Below are 21,366 nucleotides of genomic sequence, written 5' to 3' on the forward strand. Positions count from 1 at the left end.
ACAGGCAGTGTCACATATCTTCTGCGTGCATCTATACCTCCATCTATATGATTGTGTCAGAGATGAAAGTGGAAACAGGGAGGAAGTTGGGTGTGTCTGAGGTGTTCTGACACTAATGTGGTACTGCACATTACCTGGGAAGTTGTGAAGTTCCTCTGCCAGTTTTAAAAGTTCTAAAGTTTTTGAACAACTGTGCTTGAACTCTCCTCTGAGTTGTCTTATTAAACCTGTTTTTCCCTGCTTTTATTAAACTTTAGGGACAAAGCAATTGCACAGCATTCCAAACTTCCATTACACCAATGCACAAAGGACAGGCTGTTTTTCTTATTTTTAGGCCAACATTTTGTGCAGAATACCTTGATCTGACATTTTAATATTTTTTTAAATGCATTCTATCCTGTTGTTAAACTTCTTTGACTAATGATCCTTTGTTGTTAAGTTAAATCACTCCTCAGTCCACTTAGCTGCTGCACATTCAAAGTCTGCCCCACTTTAAAGTTGCACCGAATGTGTGATGTAGACCTCTCCAGCTCTCCCAGGAATCACTGTTGGAATCTATCGCTCATTTGTTTTATCTTTATTCTTCCAAGTAGTGCAATTCTAATAAATAACAAAGGTACTTTAAGCACAACTATGCATATGCCTCATACCAGATAAATGATTTTGGGCCTCACTTTAGTATAAGTTGCACTTGGAATCAACTATCAATTTGCCATCTGAATAATTAAATACCCTGCAAGACAGATGCAATGTGCACACACACAAAAAAAAAAAAAAACAATTGAATATTCAGATAGATGTAGTTACTTCCGAAATTCATGGAATGCCAGATTAGAACTTCCTCTTGGTTAGAACTATGTGTCTCAGTCTCAGCCTTGTTGCAGGAGATGTTGTGTAGGTTGTCATATTGCCAAAACCTCCCTTGATCTCATTTGGCCGATGACGGACGAAACCTTTTGTTCACTTCTTCATTTAAAACCGCTTTTGTTTTGGTTGTTCCCAAAAGGATAATTGTGAGCTTACCGCACAGTCCAGGTGATCCACTTCAAAGAGAATTTGCTTCACTGTAGGCTACATCAAGCATCTAGATTTTTAGCTTACTGTTTTGACGTTGTTGTTGTTGTTGTTGTTGTTTTAATTATTCGAAGGCGCTGTAAAGAAGTGCATGCAAAAAATGCATGCAAAGAACAAATTAAATAAAGGACAATACTGTCAGGGTGTAAATAGTGTTGATGAAGTGAGTGCGTGTGCCTAAACACTCTTGGCGCGCGCTGTTCTAAACCAGACTTCAAGCTTAATTCGTCAGATTCAAAATACGCATATTGGACTCCAATCTGATCCTGGATCTTGTTCGGATTAATTAGAACATGCAGAAAATTCAAATTAGGCCATGTGAAGCAATCTCATTATTTTACACCACATGCGCAACATTTATTAATTTTTAACATTGCGAATTAAAACGAGCTCCAAATGACCAATTGCCAACAATATAATAGGCCTATAGGACAGGTAAAACATGTAAACGTGGTAATGTAAATGTGAAATGTTCTTTCTTTCCTCAATCGCAGTTGAAAAGGGGCTATTAACGGGTATAAACTTGCGGCCGACGGGGGGCATGTTCAGAAGACCTTGCAAACACATTCGCACCTCTGGTGCATTTCAATAGATCACTTATAGCACAATATTGAAAATTCGAGTTCAACAACCACTTGCATCTCAATACTGTCTGAGACGAATCAACACACTCCACCAATAAAATGCTTTCGGCAATGGGGGGTGAACAAACGAGTTGAACTAAGGTAATCAGAAGATAAATAATCAAAGCATGCATTTATTTATTCAAATAGGCTACACAAATTGTGTAGTAGTTGGTCAGGAACCACTAATTTTAGTTTTCTCCTCCTCTGCACCCCAAACAGGATTTTAAAATCAATAGAAACATTTGACCGCTCATCGCAAGTTAGTGTTGCGTTTTGGGAACGGAGTGTAAATTAACGCCTTTTTACCGCATCAGTAGAGAAATGTGTTATCTCGAGTGTGCGTATCTGGTTTTGCTCAAATGAAATGCACCTGTTTACGAGTTCCTATGGATTCTTTTTTTTTTTTTTAACAGATCCTCATTAAAACGAAGACAGAGCCCAATAAACTTGGAGAGGCGCACATGGAAAGCTGTCCGACAGAGGAAAAGTGCATTCCCCGCACAGATAGTCTCTCGCAGATCACCCTATCAGGTGCAAAAACACTGACAGGTTTCCACCCACTACCAACCAAAAACCCCTCAGTGCGCTCCAACCCTCCGCGGCACACAGACAGAACACTGACAGGCAGTCCCGCACCATCACCAAACGTTCTTCTAGAATTCGCCTCGGGTCTATCTGCCTTTTATATACCACCATCGCTTGGACAACAGAAGCAAATAGTCAAAGCGAGACTTATTTGCACAACAACTCATCTTTCCTGACAGCTTGGAGTTGTCGGGAAAGTTTTTCCCCTCTCCGAACAACGGACATGCAAAGAGTGTGGTCTATGTAAGGTGTGCGCATTCAGGTGTCATCGGCAGGTACGAAAGGAATTTATCTTGTTTGATCGCATACTGGATCAAGACTAAGTAGCAAAGGCCGTGGATTGTTCACCGAAGAGGAGACACCCCGCTACTTGCAAATTCAATCTTTGCGCGCTTTGGCGAGAGAGCGCCGTGCGCACGGCCGCAGACCGGGGACATCTCGGGGAGACATTGATTTCTGTTGATTGCGATCTTTTTAAAGCAAATAAGATCCTCATGCTGCTTCCAGCGAAACAATTGCACTTCCTTTATCTCTCTTTTCCCTGGGATTGCACATCTCCTCTTGGATTTTGTGTGTGAGACACTGGCGGGACTCCGCGTCAAAGGCTGGAAACAGGTGTATTTGACCAAGATGTCTGTTATGCCTTCGAGGTTTTTCTACTTGTAAGACACATTTTTAATAATCACTTTGATTCACTTTGAGTCCGTACATTCTTGCCAATAGAAGTCGCTCAAAGACAGGCTACTGGTACATTTTTATCTGGTGTAATTGCTTGTGATTCACCCCTCCTTTCCTCCCTCTGTCTTTCTCTCTTTCTGTCTTTCTTTCTCCAGGTGTTTACATTTTCTGGTCCTCTACTTCCAGTTACAGGTAAGTCTGGCTGTTTGACTGTCTTCATTATTCTGGATTAAGGGGAGGATTATGAGGATGTGCCGCCAGTGCGCAAACACAAAGCTTGTTTGAATTAGTTGTTTTAAGGTTTTTGAAAACACTGGCATGAGAAATATAAACCCTAGAGGCCTGTAAAGTAAAAGGGAGTTTGCGCTTGTTGGTGGTCTCGACAGAGGAATTGAAATTCTCTTGCAAAATAATTGTGGATTGTCCTGTTGCATTCAGATCTTCGTTAAAGATATCTAAAACTAATTTATTTGTAATCGTCTCAAACGTAAATCTTTCCCTCGGAATAGTAAGGACTTTCATTTATTGGCTAGTACACCCCTGAAAGCTAAAATGAACATTTTGCGCAATCAATGAAACGCTAAATATGTGTTTTTAATAAATACACGCACATGAATTGTAGAGGAAATATATTTAATTGCGTGTAATTGCACAAGGACACGCACGATTACATTTTTGTACTCTCCATGAAATTAAGAACATAATAACTTGAAATCAAAGAGACGGCCAGATCAATTTTGCTATGCTTCCGCGCTCAAATAGATTACATGTTAATAGATTAGACTGATTAAAGCATGGTAACGGGAATATTCCGGGTTCAATACAAGTTAAACTCAATCGACCGCATTTGTGGCATGTTGATTACCACAAAACAAATACATAAAATAATATAGCCTAGGGCCTACGCCTATATATATATATATATATATATATATATGGCCTATATATATATATATATATATATATATGTAGTATATATATATATATATATGTGGTATATATATATATATATATATATATATATATATATATATATATATATATATATATAGGCCCTATATATATATATATATATATAGTTGCTAGGTATGCTTACATACAAAGAATTTGTCTTGGTGACAGATATATATATATATATATATATATAAATCTGTCACCAAGACAAATTCTTTGTATGTAAGCATACCTGGCAATAAATCTGATTCTGATATTCAAGGAAATGTTTATGTTACTGTGACACACTTACAATGGAAGTGAATGGAGGCCAATCTGTTAACGTTAAAAATTCTCACTGTTTCAAATGTATCGCCACAAGACTTAAACCATAAGCGTGTTAACAAGATTTTAGTGTGATAAAATCACCGACTAACCTTTTCTGTATACAGTTATATCCAATTTTTACGACCGCATTGCCATGACGACTTGACGCCGTAAACCTTGGTCGCAAAAACGCCGATGTAAACAACTTTACAACTGAAACAAACACACGTTTGAACAACGACAACAACAAAAAAAAAAAATGAATTTAAGTGCTTTTATTAAATTATAAGCTTCACATTTCTGCCTTTAAACCCTCCAAAAATGGCCCACATTCACTTCCATGTGCCTCAATGGAACTGTGATTTTTTTTTTTTTTTGTTCTTAAGAAAAGGAGGGATAAGTCGAAATATTTATTTATTTACTTATTGTGTTGGTTGAGCATAACTTAAACCCGGAATATTAATTTAAGTCTGTCTGTCTGTCTGTCTGTCTGTCTGTCTATCTAATGTTTGAAGAAACTTCAACCGGGTTTGTGTCCCTTGTAATCTTAAAAACCTTTTGATCTAAAAGCTTTTGCTTAAATACTTTGAGTTAATGTTGTAGAATAGTGTATAAATACTGTTTAAAAAGAATGTGGACACCTCATAAAGTTGGTTGAGAGATTGCACAGAGTGTGCAAAGGGTGTAATCTTCAAATCTACTATGAAGAAACAAAATGAAAACATCTAGAATGAGAGAGAGAGAGAGAGAGAGAGAGAGAGAGAGAGAGAGAGATTTTCTTTATTTAGGGCTGCCAGGTGACTGTACAAATTGAATTTCCTTTCAAAAGCTATTAAGTTACAACTAGCTCACCTGAGCTGAAATCTCCGGCTGTTCCAAGACTTTGAGGAAGGTGAATCTCTGACAGAATTCAACCAACACAATATACTTGACAAATAAGTAATAAGATATGTGCAGTTCCTCAAACCCTCTTTAATGACAGATGATCATACCTCACAAGGAGAGAACAGCTTAATGGGCTAGAGAAATTTTTTTTCCCCTTAGGGAAATGGGTCAAGGCAACATGATTATAAAACCTGCATCAGAATGTCGTAATAGAGGGGGAAGATCTACAAAGACACCTCTCAAATCAGGAACAAAAAGCCACTGATTTGAAGAAAACGAGACCCAAGTTGGTTATATAATTCAGTGTGCTCAGTTTTGTTCCAAAGTATTTGGCACAAACAAGGCTACAGTGTGGCACAGCTTGCTTTTTGAGTCAGTGACAAGAGTAGTATAGATCTTTAATTGTTGCCAGTTTATTGATAGACAGAATATAGGGGAGACCAGAGCTAGTTATCACACGGGGAAGTTGTCATAAGGGCTATGAATCTGTAACTATGAGGTTTTGATTCAAAATTTCAATTACATAAAAGTGTGGTTTCTCTAGAAGTTGATGTGTGTGTTGATTTCAAATACCTAATGAAAAAAAACAATTAAAAACTCATATTAGATAATGTTTTACAATGGCGTTTTTGCAGCCAATACTTTGAGTTATGCGCCTATATATAAATGTAGCCTATTTCACTTTTGTAAAAAGTGTGACAACTAGCCCCACTCACCCCTGCATGATTCTAACCTTCAGTGTGATAGTATTCCTTCCGAAAAAAAACAAGGTTGTTATTAAGGAGATGCAGTGAATGAGACGTGCGATAAGCACAGTTTAAGTGTCAGTGCAGTGAAGCGTTGTTTCCTGAAATGCGTCCTTCACAGAGAGTGTCTGCAGATACGGCCTATCTGACATGCAAGTGCTGAGCTTCTTAGCGAGAACGATGCCGTCTTTTGAAGTCTCAGTGATATTCGTTTGCCTAGGTTGGCTTTGAAGAGAGTAAGGCGGTGTGATAAAAAAATGCTTGGCTGTGGCGGGCTCCCTGCATAGGCATGCCCTCTGCAACCCACTCTCGTCCGTACACAACTGTCTACAAAACACTCCTCTGTATTTGACTGGAGATGGGCAGATTTCAGAGTAAACTCTTCCGTGGAGAGGCGATATGTGTGTGTGTGTGTGTGTGTTGTGTGTGTGCATGCACTTGTGTTTTAATACAAGTAGTGTTATTACATGCAGAAATTGGCAAACTGTTAAAAACTGAACTTTATTCTATATTAGACCAAGTTGTTCTGACATTGGAGATGGCTGTGTAATGGATCCATGAAATCAGATTTTAAATAATTCAGGGTTATTTAGTTTTTTCGGAATTATCATATGTTTGTTAAAGGTGCCGTAGTAATTTTTTCCCCATTAAAAAGATTTACTCCTAAAGAAATGAATTGTGATTTTGAAACTTATGTATAAAATCATGAGCACTCACATGAGATGAGGAATCTAATCATACCAGTAACCTTATAAAAGCTGTTTTATTCTACATGCGGAGGGTCCCCTTATGGGGGCTGCCATTTTGAGATCAAACTCATTAACCGTCTTGTTATTAGATACTTTCACTCCTGCATTAAATTAATCATGGCTGATTGTGAATAGTGAATTGCTACAATGGTATCTGGAACTGAAATCTATTGATTTTGATTGATGCAGCCAAGCCGCTAGGTGTCACTTTAAGTCGAAGATGACACAAACAAAAACTTACTGAGTGCACCTTTAATGCTGCTATTTACCAAAATAATACAAAACAAAACATTGCTACTGTTAAAACTAGTCAGTGTGTAAATGTCACCCTTATCTCACAGAAATAGCATGACTGTGGTGGGAATTTTGCAAACTGATATTACGTTGTTCCTCGTGTAACGTGGCAGTTCTGAGGTGAAATGTCCACTGTGTGGTGCTCAAAGTGAGATACATTTCCACCAAAACTGTCCCTCCTTTTCTTTAAAAAACAAAATCTAGATTCCAGAGAGGCACTGACAATGGGAGTGAATGGGGCCACATTTTGGAGGGTTTAAAGGCAGAAATGTGAAGCTTATAATTTTACAAAAGCACTTATATTAATTATTTTATTAGCTGTAGAGTTGTTGAACCGAACCTTACTGATAGTGTCAGAAAAAGAAAATGTGAGATGAAAAACACAATTGCCGAAGAAACCATGTAATTTTGTGGTGCTTCTTAGACACTTTCATGTCGACTCACGTGATCTTCAGGACTCTTATCCTGGCATCACAAGTGCATCACTCTTTCAGTTACATCACTCTACTGCATAATTTGATCACACTTGAACAAGCTTGTAAATGTAGTTGGTTATGCAATGCAAACATTAAAACGTCTGCACAGGGCTTCAAATTAAGTCAGAGACTATGCAACCTGAACTGACCCAACTGAGAGAGTAAAATTGTAAGCTCAAACTGGAAATTGCTCTCTCTTTATGAATTATTTTAAATGCAAGTACATTTGCTGCAATTGGCTGTATATTATTTAAGCATCATTGGCAACATTCTTAACAGTATAGTAACCATACTGTACAGTTTTAACAAGGCCCCTTCAGCCCACCAGAACATATGGGGGAAAAAAATATTTGCTTAATGTATATCAATTGCCAAAACTTTGCTTGGTAAAGAACAATCTTGAATCAACTGCAACAGTATAACCAGGGCTGTTTCTGAGCAACTGGGGGCTCCAAGCAAAGTCCAACTTGGAGGCCCCCATCAATGCCCCCCACCCAGATCATTACATTCTCCTTTCCCTCTCAGGCCACAAGGGGGCTCCCTTTACCTGTCTAATTGAGCCATAACAAATGCCTGAGTCTTACTTGCAGCTTTTAGTATATATACAAAAACGAAAACAAAAAAAATTACCATGTTTTGCGGTGCTCCATGGATGCTCGGGGCCCTAAATGCCCACTTATACATTTATATCCAGAAAAAAACCCTGAGAATAGCAGCCACATGAAGCCCTCTCTACAACCTGAACTTCTGTAGAACATTGAGGGGGGAATTCACCAAGAATGAATTGCGCCCGGTGGCGGATTCTTGCAGATCAGACAATTTTACAATTGCACCCACAAATTCGCTGCCTGATGAAATTTGGTGATATTCTGAACTTTTGGGCTGATTCTGAGTGCTATATGGTGGAGGATGCAGGAGACCACCGTTACCTGAAACACTTTGGCAGGATTGAAGATCATCACTGACTACTGTGATCTAGACACTTGAATCATCTCTTAAACATGCTGTAACAGGTAAAGGACGGGCAATGAGGAGGCGGGAGCCAGCCGAACAGTAAACATAAAGTTTTAATGAGAAACTCAACTTACATTTACATTTATGCATTTGGCAGACGCTTTTATCCAAAGCGACTTACAGTGCAATTATTACAGGGACAATCCCCCTGGAGCAAACTGGAGTTAAGTGCCTTGCTCAAGGACACAATGGCCATGGGGTTCGAACCAGCGACCTTGCTGATTAACCTTGCTGATTAACAGACCTGTGCTTTAGCCATTACGCCGCCACCACCACTCTTAAAACTTAAAACAAACGTAAACGAACATGGACACATATGCAACGCGGCCGAATGAGTCTCCCTCTCTTTCAAACCTGCATCTCCAGCTGCCCTTAATCTTTCTCTCTCGCTGATTCAGGGCCGGCCATGTTCCATCACGGCCCAATCATGCCCTCCTCCTTGTCACACTCCTCCCCACCCTATTCAGGTCAGGCGCCTACCCCCCCCCCCCATCTCTGGAGGGGAGACACTGCCCTTCCAGCCGTTCTGTCAGCCGGTGGTCCACCCAGGGAAAGGGCAAGCGGAGACACACAGAGAGAGACAAAGAGAGAAGGACTTACTCGCCGGCTCCCGGACACGCTGTTGCCTGGTCCTCAACGGCTCCTCTGTCCTCTGGGGGACGCCATCTTGCTCCTACCCGGCAGATGGCAGCAAGTCCTCTGGCCCCTGGCAGATGGAACTGCTCCTCCCCTTCTTGGCAGACGGCCGTGGTTCCTCTGGCTCTCGGTGTCTGGCAGCGACCCCGCTGTGCCCACGCAGATGGCCGTGGCTGCTCCCCTGGCAGATGGCAGTGGCAAAGACTCTGCAACAGCGCATCCCTCCTCACTCCTGCACCACTGTAACAGAGTTTGTAATTTCAGGGCAAATGGATGAGTCGGGAGGCAGAAGTAAACGTGAGTATTTTTATTACTCTTTAAGTGTCAGGCAAACTTAAACAAAAAGGAGTCTTTGTGGCCAACTAAACACACAGACACGTCCAATGAGAGTTCACATCAATGTTCGTAGTGACAAACACAGCCGACTTTCTCTCAGCTTCCTTTTTCTGCCGACTCATGCCCTTGTCTGCCTTTTCACGTCTCCCTCTGCCATCACTATAACAAGAGACAGGTGTTAATGATAATGTCAGCCCAGGTGAAGATCCTTACCACTCTCCCTCTCCCGCAGACAGACACACGACCACACCCCCATCCCCACACATCCCCAAAGTGCGCTTGACTACACCGCACATCTGGATAAATGCCAGGTTATAATGCTCTTCTCCATCATCTAAACATTATTTGAGGAATCACTGCTGATATGATCGATATAATATGTACGCAAGCATTTCTTTTAAAAATTCATTTCACGGAAAGCTTTCATCTGGCGGTAATAGCGCAATGTAAATTGCGGCAGGCAGTTTTTGTGAATGAAGCACAATATATTTAATTTACATAGAAAGGAGGTGTGTTTGTGTGGAGTGGAATGATAATTACTTTGTTTAAACACTCAAGATGCAATGCAATTTCAGTGTTGATTGTGCCTATTTAGGTGTGCTTGAAATAGATAGAAGGTGATTAGTTAATAAGATGCAGGTGTTTGTGCTGAAATACCATGTGCAAAACTGCCGCAACTGTTCAGTGAATTCGCCCTTGAATCTTTGCGATGCCAAAAAAATTGGAAAAGCTACAAACAGTGCAACGAACAGAACTGAGATGCATTTGAACAAGACACGGTCTGAAAAAGTCCTTCTAGGTGATTCATGAGACTGTCACCACATTTAGACAACATTATGCCAAGACATTGAAAATTGCAAACAGATTTTGATATATTGAACAGTGTTATCATGGTGAGGTATTAAATTAATGGCAAAAATTATTTTTCAAAGTTTGTGTAGAAGCTAAAGGTGCAGAACATTTCCCTGCCCACCCAAATAAACTAAAATCCACCATTCAGTTTCTGAATATTTTGTTCACAATGTCATGCTGGAGAATTTTTTTTTTTTAATTGCATCAGCTTAACATGCAATCACTGTGTCATTGGAGAGGGTTGTATGCATCGACTGCTGTGAAAACTTATGATGTAAGAAATTTAGAGTTAACGCCACTGGACTAGAGGAAATTACATCTGACTCCCATGCGCTTGTGACAGAGCTGGAATAGAGCAGCTTTGAGAAGAACCAGGCAGAAGTGATCATAACAGCATTAGTGACTCTTACTACAGCCAACATGGACATTGTATAGAGTGCCGAAGTTATGACGTCACTTTGTAGGCCAAAACGCGGAAGTGAGTTAGCATTTTAGCACTTCCGGTTCCCTCGCACTAAAGTCTATGGGTTTTTTGAATGGGTTTTTGCTAAATCGCCTGAAATAAGGTCTGTGGTTAACAAAGCCTTAAATATTTTCACGTTTTGATCTATGAAATAAAACACACCAGTTATAACCTGCTTGTGGTTTTTTTAAACTTTATTGTGTCTTAAAAACGGTGATTGCTAACAAGTTGCTAAAAGGGACTACATCCTTTGGCGGGGACTTTAGACATCATCATGACAAACAGGAAATCTCTCACTAGCCCGCGTTTCAGCCTCACGTTCTTAGAAGTTTAACTTTTCATCTCTCCCTAGTTTAACTTACCGAGACTCGATAAACCTTGTCCCTCATGCTGGCCCTTACAATACCGGCAAGTAAACCAGCATCTAATCTGCACTGTTCTACATGTCCAGATTTATAGTGGTTCTCTCCTCGATCTATGGTTTTTCTATCGTCTAAGAAAAAGGACATAAGATTGGAAATTGATACGGCCATAGCTAACGTTAGTGCTTATGAGATGGTAAAATCGCGGGTTTTTTTTCTGGCGAATTAACAAATGGTATGCAAACATACAAATGGTATGCAAACATACAAATGGTATGCAAACATAATACAGTGAAAGATAATCTTTAAAGTTTATTTGGGGCACAATGATCAGGCATAATAATCTTAATCACAAAGAAAATAATATTAAGGTTTATATAAACTAACAAAATAATAAACAAATAAATAAAACATTAACAAAAGATTAAAAAAAAATCTCAGAGTGACACGCATAAACAAAATTAGTTTCTAACATTTTTGGAAAAAACGAATGGGCAATATTTCTCATGAAAAAGTGTATAAGTGTTCATACACAGCGCAGATCATAATGAGCGAGCGTGTTTTTTAAATAAAGTTTGAGGAAGCTTGATGATGACGTTGATCCGCAACCATGGTGTGCTGTAGTCTGTTTATAGCCTACCGTTAGCATTTTATATCTGACGGCTTTATTTAGGCTTCAAAATGTATACATTTTGGATTAACTTGTAAATATTATCTTGATAGACAAAACGTGAAAGGGTCACAACTCTTTGTTGAACACAGATCTTATTTTTTGCGATTTTCCAAAAGTCTATGGGGAAAATGCATAGCTTTTCGATCAAGGGAACCCATGCGCCGCTAACTTCAGAATTGTCCTACAGAGTGACGTCATAACTTCGGCACTCTATACAGAGATATGGTAACAGGAGCCAATCAAGAAATAGCACTTCAACAAATCATGGCTCATCTAGACTCGATCAGGAAAGACATGGTTATCTGGAGAAGAGAGAATTTGCCAACATGCATTCAGAAAATGCTAAAAATGAAAACAGAACTGGAACAAATAAAGAACAGATTACAGGAAGAAAGTCCAAAAATCAGAGCAGATGCAAAGATAGATATTAATCTGGAGCGAAGTAGAGTTACAGACATGTCTACTGAACAAGAGAAGACAATGATGGAAGTTAGGACACAGTTCCAAAAAAAGAATTCAGAACTGGAAAGTGAAGCAGTAGAAACCTCAGAAAATAAGCATTCATGTGGCCTCTTTGAAAACCCTCCTGGAATCCCTAAAACTGGAAACTATTTGTTATCTTGCAGCATCCATCTTCACCTGCTTAGCAGCTTTGGGTTTCTGTCACTTATGGAATTGAATCTCACAAAAACAGAGAAACGATTTTGTTTTAATTATGCAAATTGTTATTGCAAATTTAATACATTGTAACATGGATTTATGCGAGGAACATGATACAGTGTTTTTTTTAATCATCTTTCTTAAAATTTCAAGTGATTTCACACATTTTTACACAATTTCCTTGTAAATTGAAACAGCAAAGCCTAACAATAAATGCTTGATAGGAGTTTCAAAAAATCCTCTTTTAAAACAAAACCTGTAAAATAGTTTGTGAGCATTTTTTTGAATGCATGGACAGATATTATGGAAAAATAACATTGAACAGCACAATACAGCATAAGCTTTTAAGTCATTTGTTTTATTAAACATTATTCAGAAGCTGAATTTTCTACTGTATATTGTAGTCATTTAAAATACAAATGATTGAACCATAAAATTAAAAGCATGAGATATTGTATTTATCATTGTGATATATTAAAATAAAGTCAATGGCATTGCAAAGTAGCACAAACTGCTAATTTAATGCTGGTCCAAAAAATTAAAATACAGTTAATGTTGAAAACGTTCAAACAGGAAGTGTCTCACATCTCAGATTTGTCAATCTAAATCACACATTGCACACAGAAGATATATGTTTAGTCTTGGGGGCTAATCACATGGATTTGACTATTTTGGGTCACGGTCATTGCGCCACCACCTGGCAGCAGGAAGTGTGCCTCTTACAACAGACTTTAAAATAGTCCTCTTATATTTTCTCAAATAGCTTCAAAATTGTTTAGAATAATGTCAAATGCCAAATGCATGTCCACCTTGCATTTTTTTCCAAAAGCCACTGGGTGGAAATGTACCAGTTATGCTTAGGCCCGTCATCACTGCTTGGAGCTATATTAATTATTAACATATATTATATTTATTACTGAAAGTGTGGAGGCCCCATTGTTCTTCTAAAGATTATTAGCACCCAAGAACTGAAAGTGCGGAGCGCCTATTGTTCTTCTAAGTATTTTTTACTCTTCTTCTTTTCAAGGTTTTCGGTACTTTGGGGGAACTTAACATGCGTGAAAACTCTTGAATGTTGTAACTCGTGCACCGGAGTGGATTTTGGTGACGTCATGATTGTTTGAACACACAACTCAATGGCACTGATGAACTGTTATTGTATGTGTTTTTAGCACTCATGTTGTCGTTGTTTGGTAAAATTGTTGTTGTTTATGTCTGGATTAATGATATATATATATATGTTATGGATGTTAGAATACCCACGCGCAAAATAGATCTTTAATATTTCATGATATATGCATGCTCATATTTGTGTTTGTTGCCGAGCTTAATTTTTTTTTTATCTCGTGATTTTAGGTTTAAAAGCTAGATGTATTTTGTGATTAGTATAAATTCATAAGCAATTAGTAGATTTAATGTGTGTAAACTTCCTAGCAATTTTTTACGTGCTTACTGGTGTATAAATAGCCAGTATGAAACAATAATTTTTTTAACAAGCTGAGTGATGTTACCTTTCTTTATGCATTCAATTTTAACATGTTTTAAAATAAAACCATATTTGTTTATTTATTTATTTTTAATAATAATTTTTTTTATTTTTTTATTTATTGTTGTTTATTTAGGTCCTATTAATTTACTGTTGAGTAGATGCAAAAATGAGATATAGTATGAGACAATACCTTTTATATCGATATAGTTTGATGCTGCATTACACAGCCCATTTATTCCGTAATGCCATGCCAGTGTTTGCATCTCTCCAATCTCAAACTCTCCATGTAACCCCGCCTCCACACTTACTTACTGTGTCTGCTGTGCACTAACACAGCCCCGCCCCACTCACTCACAAGTTCTCCTGCAACATGAATAGAGATAGAGTAGTGTATTTACACTGTCAAAGAAGATCTGGTTAGTAAAGAAAAACTGGTTCAGTTATTTGGAAATGGTTAGGCTATCAAAGATCAGATGAGCAGCAAAACATCTGTGCACTGTTTGACTGACAGGTGGCTTGTGTGTGCGGCATGCTTTACATATGCGTGTGCTCCAAGAATGCTCACGTATAAACTGTCATATACATATAGAAAATCAGCCAAAATGCCCATCTTAGTGAGGTGTTCATGTAAACACAGAGTGATGTCTAAACGTGAACATTAGAAGAAAAGGTGATTTTTAACTAAATGTGTGACTTGTAAGTTTAAATGTACCCTAATAGACATGCCGCTGTCTAGTGTATCCTCAATATCAATCAAACAACAATAACAAGAAAAGGACACAACCTCTCACTGCTATTGGCTGGATAACTGTAATATAAAAGTATTGTCTCAAATTCATTCTGAATGTTTTATTGAATACTTGATACTGTTTTATAAAAATGTTTAAAGCTGTTAAAAAGCACTGTTTTCTTAATTTGTATTTTTGTTTGGCCTATCATTTTTTTTCTATTCATTTCTTTTCTTTTGTTAATTTATTACTGACTGCTTACTATTAAATAATAACCGGAGAACTTAATTATTTTATAATTAAGTTAATTATTGTTATGCTATTATTTAATGTGGTATTGAAGCTGGCATCAAAAATCAACACATTTCACTAAAGACTACAGAAATGTTGTTATTTTGATAAATGTGTAAATTGTGTTTGGTATCTTGCTGCAATAACACAATGTGCTGCTGCATCCCGAAAAGTCTTCTGCCCCGAAACAAAGTGCGATGCAAGCTTCATTTACCATCTCACATGTGACTTACAACTGAACATTTAGCTCACTTTATTGAAAATTTGGCCATTCAGCCAAAAAATACAGAGATATGAATTTTGATCATATCGCCCAGCCCTATTACAACGTAAGTGCTGTTAGCAGTTGGAGACAGCAACTATTTTAATTTTCAACAAGCATATTATATTTTTTCTGCCATAAATTATACAAGATAATTCCTCTGGATCCCTCAAATGAAACTGAGAAAGGCCAGTCCATGTAACTATGGATACCTCACACTACATTGCCTGTTACATGACCTGCCAGTCAAACCATTACTAGAGAGCTATTGGCCTGATTGATCTAGGTAAATAGCCAATGCGCATTTGGTAACCACAGTGTGTCTGATCTGTGTTGAATGAGAGATCTGGCTGTGAATCACAGATTAAGGTGTGGGTGGGCTCAAAATACTCAGAAGAGTCCACAGAATAGGGGAGACACTGATTTTTATTGCATAATAATTAATTTGTATCTATAACTTATTGAAATTAGACATTTTTAATTACACGATAACATAAAAATAGAGGATCATTCAGGTTTTCCCCATTTACCCCCTATTTTCAATGTTTTGGATAAAATGGTTGAGACCATTTTCACCAGTGGACCTTCACGTTAGGCTCATTTGAGATGTCAAATGCCTCGCCTTGAAAGTAGACGAGAGCAGGTTGGGTCAGGAGATGGCTGGTTGACTGATTGAAATTACTTTGGAAGTTTATGGGGCTTTTCCACTGCACGGTACAACTCGATTAAACACGACTCTGCTCGCTTTTTTGTGGTTTTCCACTGTGGATAGTACCTGGTACCTGATACTTTTTTTAGTACCATCTCGATCGAGGTTCCAAGCGAGTCGAGCCGATACTAAATGTGTCGTCAAAATCCTGCAGATCACTGATTGGTCAGGGAGAATCGTCACTATCAGCGTCACTGGATTTCTGACACGCGACATCAACCCGCTAGTTTTAAAGTTAGCAACAGCGATAACAGTATCATTTGTTCACGTGACTTTCAAATTGTGAAAAAAGAAATGGCTGTGCGCAAAACCACGCCATGGTCAATAAACGAGGTGCAGACGTTCCACTCGTTAGCGATGAGCGAAACGAAAAAGTCTCTCAGGAAGTGTCTCAGCTGTTGGTCGCACACAGCTACCTCCGGACATACCAACATTGTAGGAAAACGTAAAAAAAAAAAATGTAAAATTGACTACAGAACCATCAAGGAAAAGTGGAAGTGGTTCGACCAAATGGACGCTATCTAAACCGGTGACCAATGGGAGGGAGAGTGCCCTGTACTCAGCCACGATGGAGGATGGTACGTTTGGTTACGTATGGTACGTATGGATGGTACGATGGTACGTTTGGTACGTATGGAGTGGTGGTGGCGTAGTGGACTAATGCACATCACTGGTAATCAGAAGGCTGCTGGTTCGATCCCCACAGCCACCACCATTGTGTCCTTGAGCAAGACACTTAATCCAAGTTGCTCCGGGGGATTGTCCATGTAATAAGTGCACTGTAAGTCGCTTTGGATAAAAGCGTCTGCCAAATGCATAAATGTAAATGTAATGTAAATGGTTACGTTAACTCTATACTCTGCTTGAAAGCTTCACTTTATTTAGTTGAGCAGCTACTGGAAGCTTGCTTCTAAAACAAGCAGGCCAATTTAACTGTAAACTGTGAAGTCACCATGCAACAACTGCTTTAGGCAGCACAATGAGTGTAAAAAGCTCTTCGTTTGGGGCGATGGAGGAGTCAGGGGACAGCGAAGCAAGTTCAAGGTCAGGGTTTTTAATTTTTCACTTCACACACAAACTGTTGTGCTGTTTTGCTTGTGGGTCACTCTCTTTTTGTATACTCTCTTTGGAAACTCGGCATGCCTTTTATGTCTCCCTCCGCATCACTATAACGAGAGACAGGTGTTAGGGTTAATTATGAACCAGGTGACAAGCCTTACCGCTCTCTCTCTCTCTCTCTCCCGCAGACCGACACATGACCACGTCCCCACACCACAATGAGCTAGTAGCTAACAGGTAGTGGTTTTGTTATTGTTTTGGTCAGTTTATGTAGTGTTTAAGATGATGTCACGGCAGTAGAGGTGGCGCAACTATGACGATCAGCCTATAATCCCACCCACGTTGAGGTGCCACTAAACTGCAGTGGAAATGTAAGCTCAGAAAAGTAAAGCGAGTAGTGTTGAGGCGAGTTGAACCGTAACGTGCAGTGGAAAAGTGCCATAAGAATGTTTTATTTTTTATGATAAACCTTTGGAAAAGTAAATCTATTATGTCCTTAACCTATTTATTATGTTATGGAAATACGATATCCATAAATATAGATGTCAAAGAAGATACCTCATTTTGGAAATTTTAGTTTGAGCTCTATCAGGATCTTGATACATTGGAGCTTGTAAGCAACAAAGATTCTGCACTGCTGTAGAGCCTTGAACTTTTACCCATCATAGACACCCCTGCATCTACGGCTCTGGAATATTCTAATACCCTTTTGTACATAGTTATTTATATATTTTTTCTTTTCTCTTTCTTTGCTTGTTTCTTTTTCCCCCTTTACTTCTGTTAAAAGAGAGAGCAGGCTGATACAGTCAGGGGAGGAGTGAAATAAGAGCTGTTAAGTCAGACAGTTCTCACTTCTTGTAGTGGATCATTAAGAGATCAAAGGCAGATATTGCGTGATTCACGTTCATGTGCTTTGTTGTTAATGAAGTCGATGCAATTTAAATTCTGTTGCACTCAAATGGCCCACCTGTTGGCCAGTGACAGTTTTCACACTTAAGTCCTCTTTAAAAGAACCAAACTCAGACCCCTTTTAGTGGACCAAAAGTGGACAGAGTGAAAAGGGACGCAGTTCTCTTTGAATTCACACTGTCTGAGAGCCTGTAAGTGGGCTCAGATCTCTTTTTGGTCCACTTTACCAGTTACGGTGTCTCAGTCCTTTTTTCATTCACACACTCTGTGTCATTTGTGGCTATATTTAATGTTAAGAATACAAATAGCTCTACGTATTAATGTATATGATAATATAAGCATGTTTAATGCTCTCAAAATGAATAAGCAGCATTAGAGCATATGTCTATATTCAATAAAACTTCATTTAACAGAATTTAATGCATTGTATTTTTTTTATGTAAAAATACTGTATTTAAGGGCTAAATTCAACATTCAGTCATGGTATTTCAATCATTCATTCACAGTCTTATTAACCCTCTGGTGTCACTGAAATAAGGCAATATAACACATACCAAACATTTGTCCACAAGACCTTTGAGAACCGGATCTTGTGGCATAGATCATCTTTCCATCACTCATTCATACAAAACAATATAGTCATTTAACTTTTGTAAGACACTTTTATTGTTAGAAAGGCCATATGTGAGGAGGCGTGAATGATCATGAATATTGTTGTGATTCACACCTGAGGAGACAAAGACCCCTCCCCTGGGAACAGAATAAAATATAATATCTGATATAGAGCATATACACAATATATAAAAAATGTAACATTATAAATGTCTTTACTGTCACTTTTGTTCAATACAATGCATCCTTGCTGAATAAAAGTATTAATTGTTGATACGATAAAATAACACAAAAAAATGTGGAAAAGGAAGCGTCTCATATCTTTTGCGTGCGTCTTTTGCATTTACATCAAAATTTAGACAAATGTTTGGCCTTGTGGGCTAATCAAAGTGATGTGGCTATTGTTAGTTATGTTAATTGTGCCACCAACTGGCGGAAGGAAGTGTGGCACGGTGAACAGACTTTGAAATATCACTCTTATGTTTACCTGAATTGCTTAAATTGTTTTTGAATAATTTCATGACAGTGCATATTTTATCTATATTCATGTTTTTGATGTACTTGGCATGCTTTAATTTTCATGATATTTTGCACACACATCAGAGTTGTCAGCCATTAGGCCAGGCCAAAACTCTGTAGCACAAACATTTGACAAAAGAGGTAGGGTCAGTTTCTTCTATGGTCATCAAACTTGCTACATATATTTTTCTCATCAAGCTAGACAACTTTCATGATTAAAATCATTAGCTGCATTTTTTTAATTGCAGGCCCTGAACTTTTGAACACCCCTCCTAGGAGAATCATGTGACTGTCTTCAAATTTAGACAATATTATGCCAAGACATTGAAGATGATAAATTGCAAACAGATTTTTTATATAACGAATGGTGTTGCCATGGTGACAATAAATTTAGGGCAAAAATGTGATACAGGAAATTCCTTATATGTTCTGTGCATTGTAAGATTTTGATGAATTTTAAGCTGTATGTTTGGTAATGGTGATCACATTTATATGGTTAATATGGGTCACAGCCATAGTGCCATCAACTGGCAGCAGGAAGGAAGGACATTTTATCTGACTTTGAAATGACCCTCTTATGTTTACGTTAATTGCTTCAAAATTATTTAGAATAATGTCAGGACACTGGTGATTTAAAATTGTAAAGGGATATGCCATGGCAGTTTATTGTGCAAGTGAAAGTGGTTTTTAAAGTGAAATAAAAAAGCTATAGAATTTTACATTTATTGTAATGAAAACGTACTGCACAGATTTTTTATTATTTTTATATAAATAAAATATAATAAAAATATCAACAAAAATGTAAAAATACTAGAAAACCAAAGCCAAACGTCTTAGTTCTGAGTGGCAAGTAACTTTAATCAGGCGCAGTACCATAAATGTCCAATAGAGGACAAAGCTCCATTGTTGAATGATTCCCAAAATACCACATCTCAGTCCCTCCAAGATTTTGCGGGTCATGTCTAGAAGGGATCCCTCTTTCATATGTTATGTATAGTCTTAGTATGTGTAATACATACAAATAGGAATCGAGAATGGGCAATGAACACTCCTTGTTGCTGCAAGTTCCGCAGTTTGCACTTTTTTACAGTCGAATCCCATAGATAAATGCAAACAAATGTGTCCCCACTCAAGATATACATCTACTTTGGTGCAATATTTCTTTATTAAAATATGAAGTTTCATATGGACGGAATAGAACCCCAAACCTCTTATGCGATGGGCTAATAAATTACCATTAGACCACCCAGTTAGGCTCCTTTTACCCACTCAGATAAAATAAAGTTATCAAATTTATAATGTTAAATATTTATTTTAGAACTTGAGTTGATCATCAATAATTACTTTTTTCAAAGTAGAACATTTAAAATAATATTTTAATAATCTATTTAAACAGTTGTGCCTATGAATATTGATTGCAGACTCAAAAGTAATGTGCGTATTTATTTTGACAGTGAACAGAGAAAAAATGTAACTATAAAAGAAATTTAAACCTATTGCCATAGAATTGCAACGAAATTACAAGCCTAAATGACTTCTGTGTTCATATTAAAATCTACTTAGACTATCTTAACACCTAATGCCTTGAAAAACATTTTTTTTAATTTAATTTAAAGCCATTTTAAGGATAAATAAAAATGTTAAATGACTTCAGAACAATATTATCTTTAGATCTGCATATGTTTTTTCAATAAATAATTATATTAAATTGTCAAATTAATCAGTTAGCAAAATTGTTTTAAATTACAATGAAAGATAGATAGATAGATAGATAGATAGATAGATAGATAGATAGATAGATAGATAGATAGATAGATAGATAGATAGATAGATAGATAGATAGATTCTCTGAACTTTTACATACTCCTAGGTGATTCATGAGACTGTCACCACATTTAGACAACATTATGCCATTAAGATATTGAAGTGCTAAATTGCAAACAGATTTTTAAATATCGAACAGTGTTGTCTTGGTGATGCACTAAATGAATGGCAAAAATAGGGAAACAGGAAGTGTCTCATATACTCTGCGTGCATTGTGTAATTTAGATCAAAATTGAGCTGGATGTGTTTTATGGGGGGCTAATCACATGGATTTTACATGACAGCAGGAAGTGTGGCTCTTACAACAGACTTTAAAATAGTTATTTACTCAAACTTGTATTTACTCAAATTGCTTCACATTTGTTTATAATAATGTCAAATGCATGTGTAATTTTCTTAAGTGTGACTTTAGTGTTCAAATACCACTTAGTGGCCACTGTATGTGGAGGTGGTTTATTTCAGTTGACATTTTTTTTCATAACGTGAGCATGTTTCCCTTTATGTTCCCTAAATGTAATTAATTAGCCATGGTTAAAATAACAGGCAATGGAAGCATGTAATGTGTGTGTAATTAACCACCTGAGAAAAGCCACAT

General features: G+C 37.7%; 1 protein-coding gene and 1 pseudogene across 1 annotated transcript in view; both read left to right on the forward strand.

The window, feature by feature from the left end:
* The first annotated feature begins 2,437 nt into the window (after nucleotides 1-2,437).
* LOC127663529 (fibroblast growth factor 18-like) overlaps nucleotides 2,438-21,366 on the forward strand; it is a 32,824-nt gene continuing 13,895 nt past the window's right edge. Inside the window, exons 1-2 of the mRNA XM_052155148.1 lie at nucleotides 2,438-2,947; nucleotides 3,119-3,155. Of these exons, the coding sequence (XP_052011108.1) occupies nucleotides 2,916-2,947; nucleotides 3,119-3,155 (69 nt within the window). The 5' untranslated portion in view covers nucleotides 2,438-2,915. The remainder of the gene's footprint in view (nucleotides 2,948-3,118; nucleotides 3,156-21,366) is intronic.
* On the forward strand, nucleotides 10,414-12,388 carry LOC127663199 (coiled-coil domain-containing protein 90B, mitochondrial-like; annotated as a pseudogene).

The sequence above is a fragment of the Xyrauchen texanus genome, chromosome 23, assembly GCF_025860055.1.
Source record: "Xyrauchen texanus isolate HMW12.3.18 chromosome 23, RBS_HiC_50CHRs, whole genome shotgun sequence".
Classification (NCBI taxonomy): Eukaryota; Metazoa; Chordata; class Actinopteri; order Cypriniformes; family Catostomidae; genus Xyrauchen; species Xyrauchen texanus.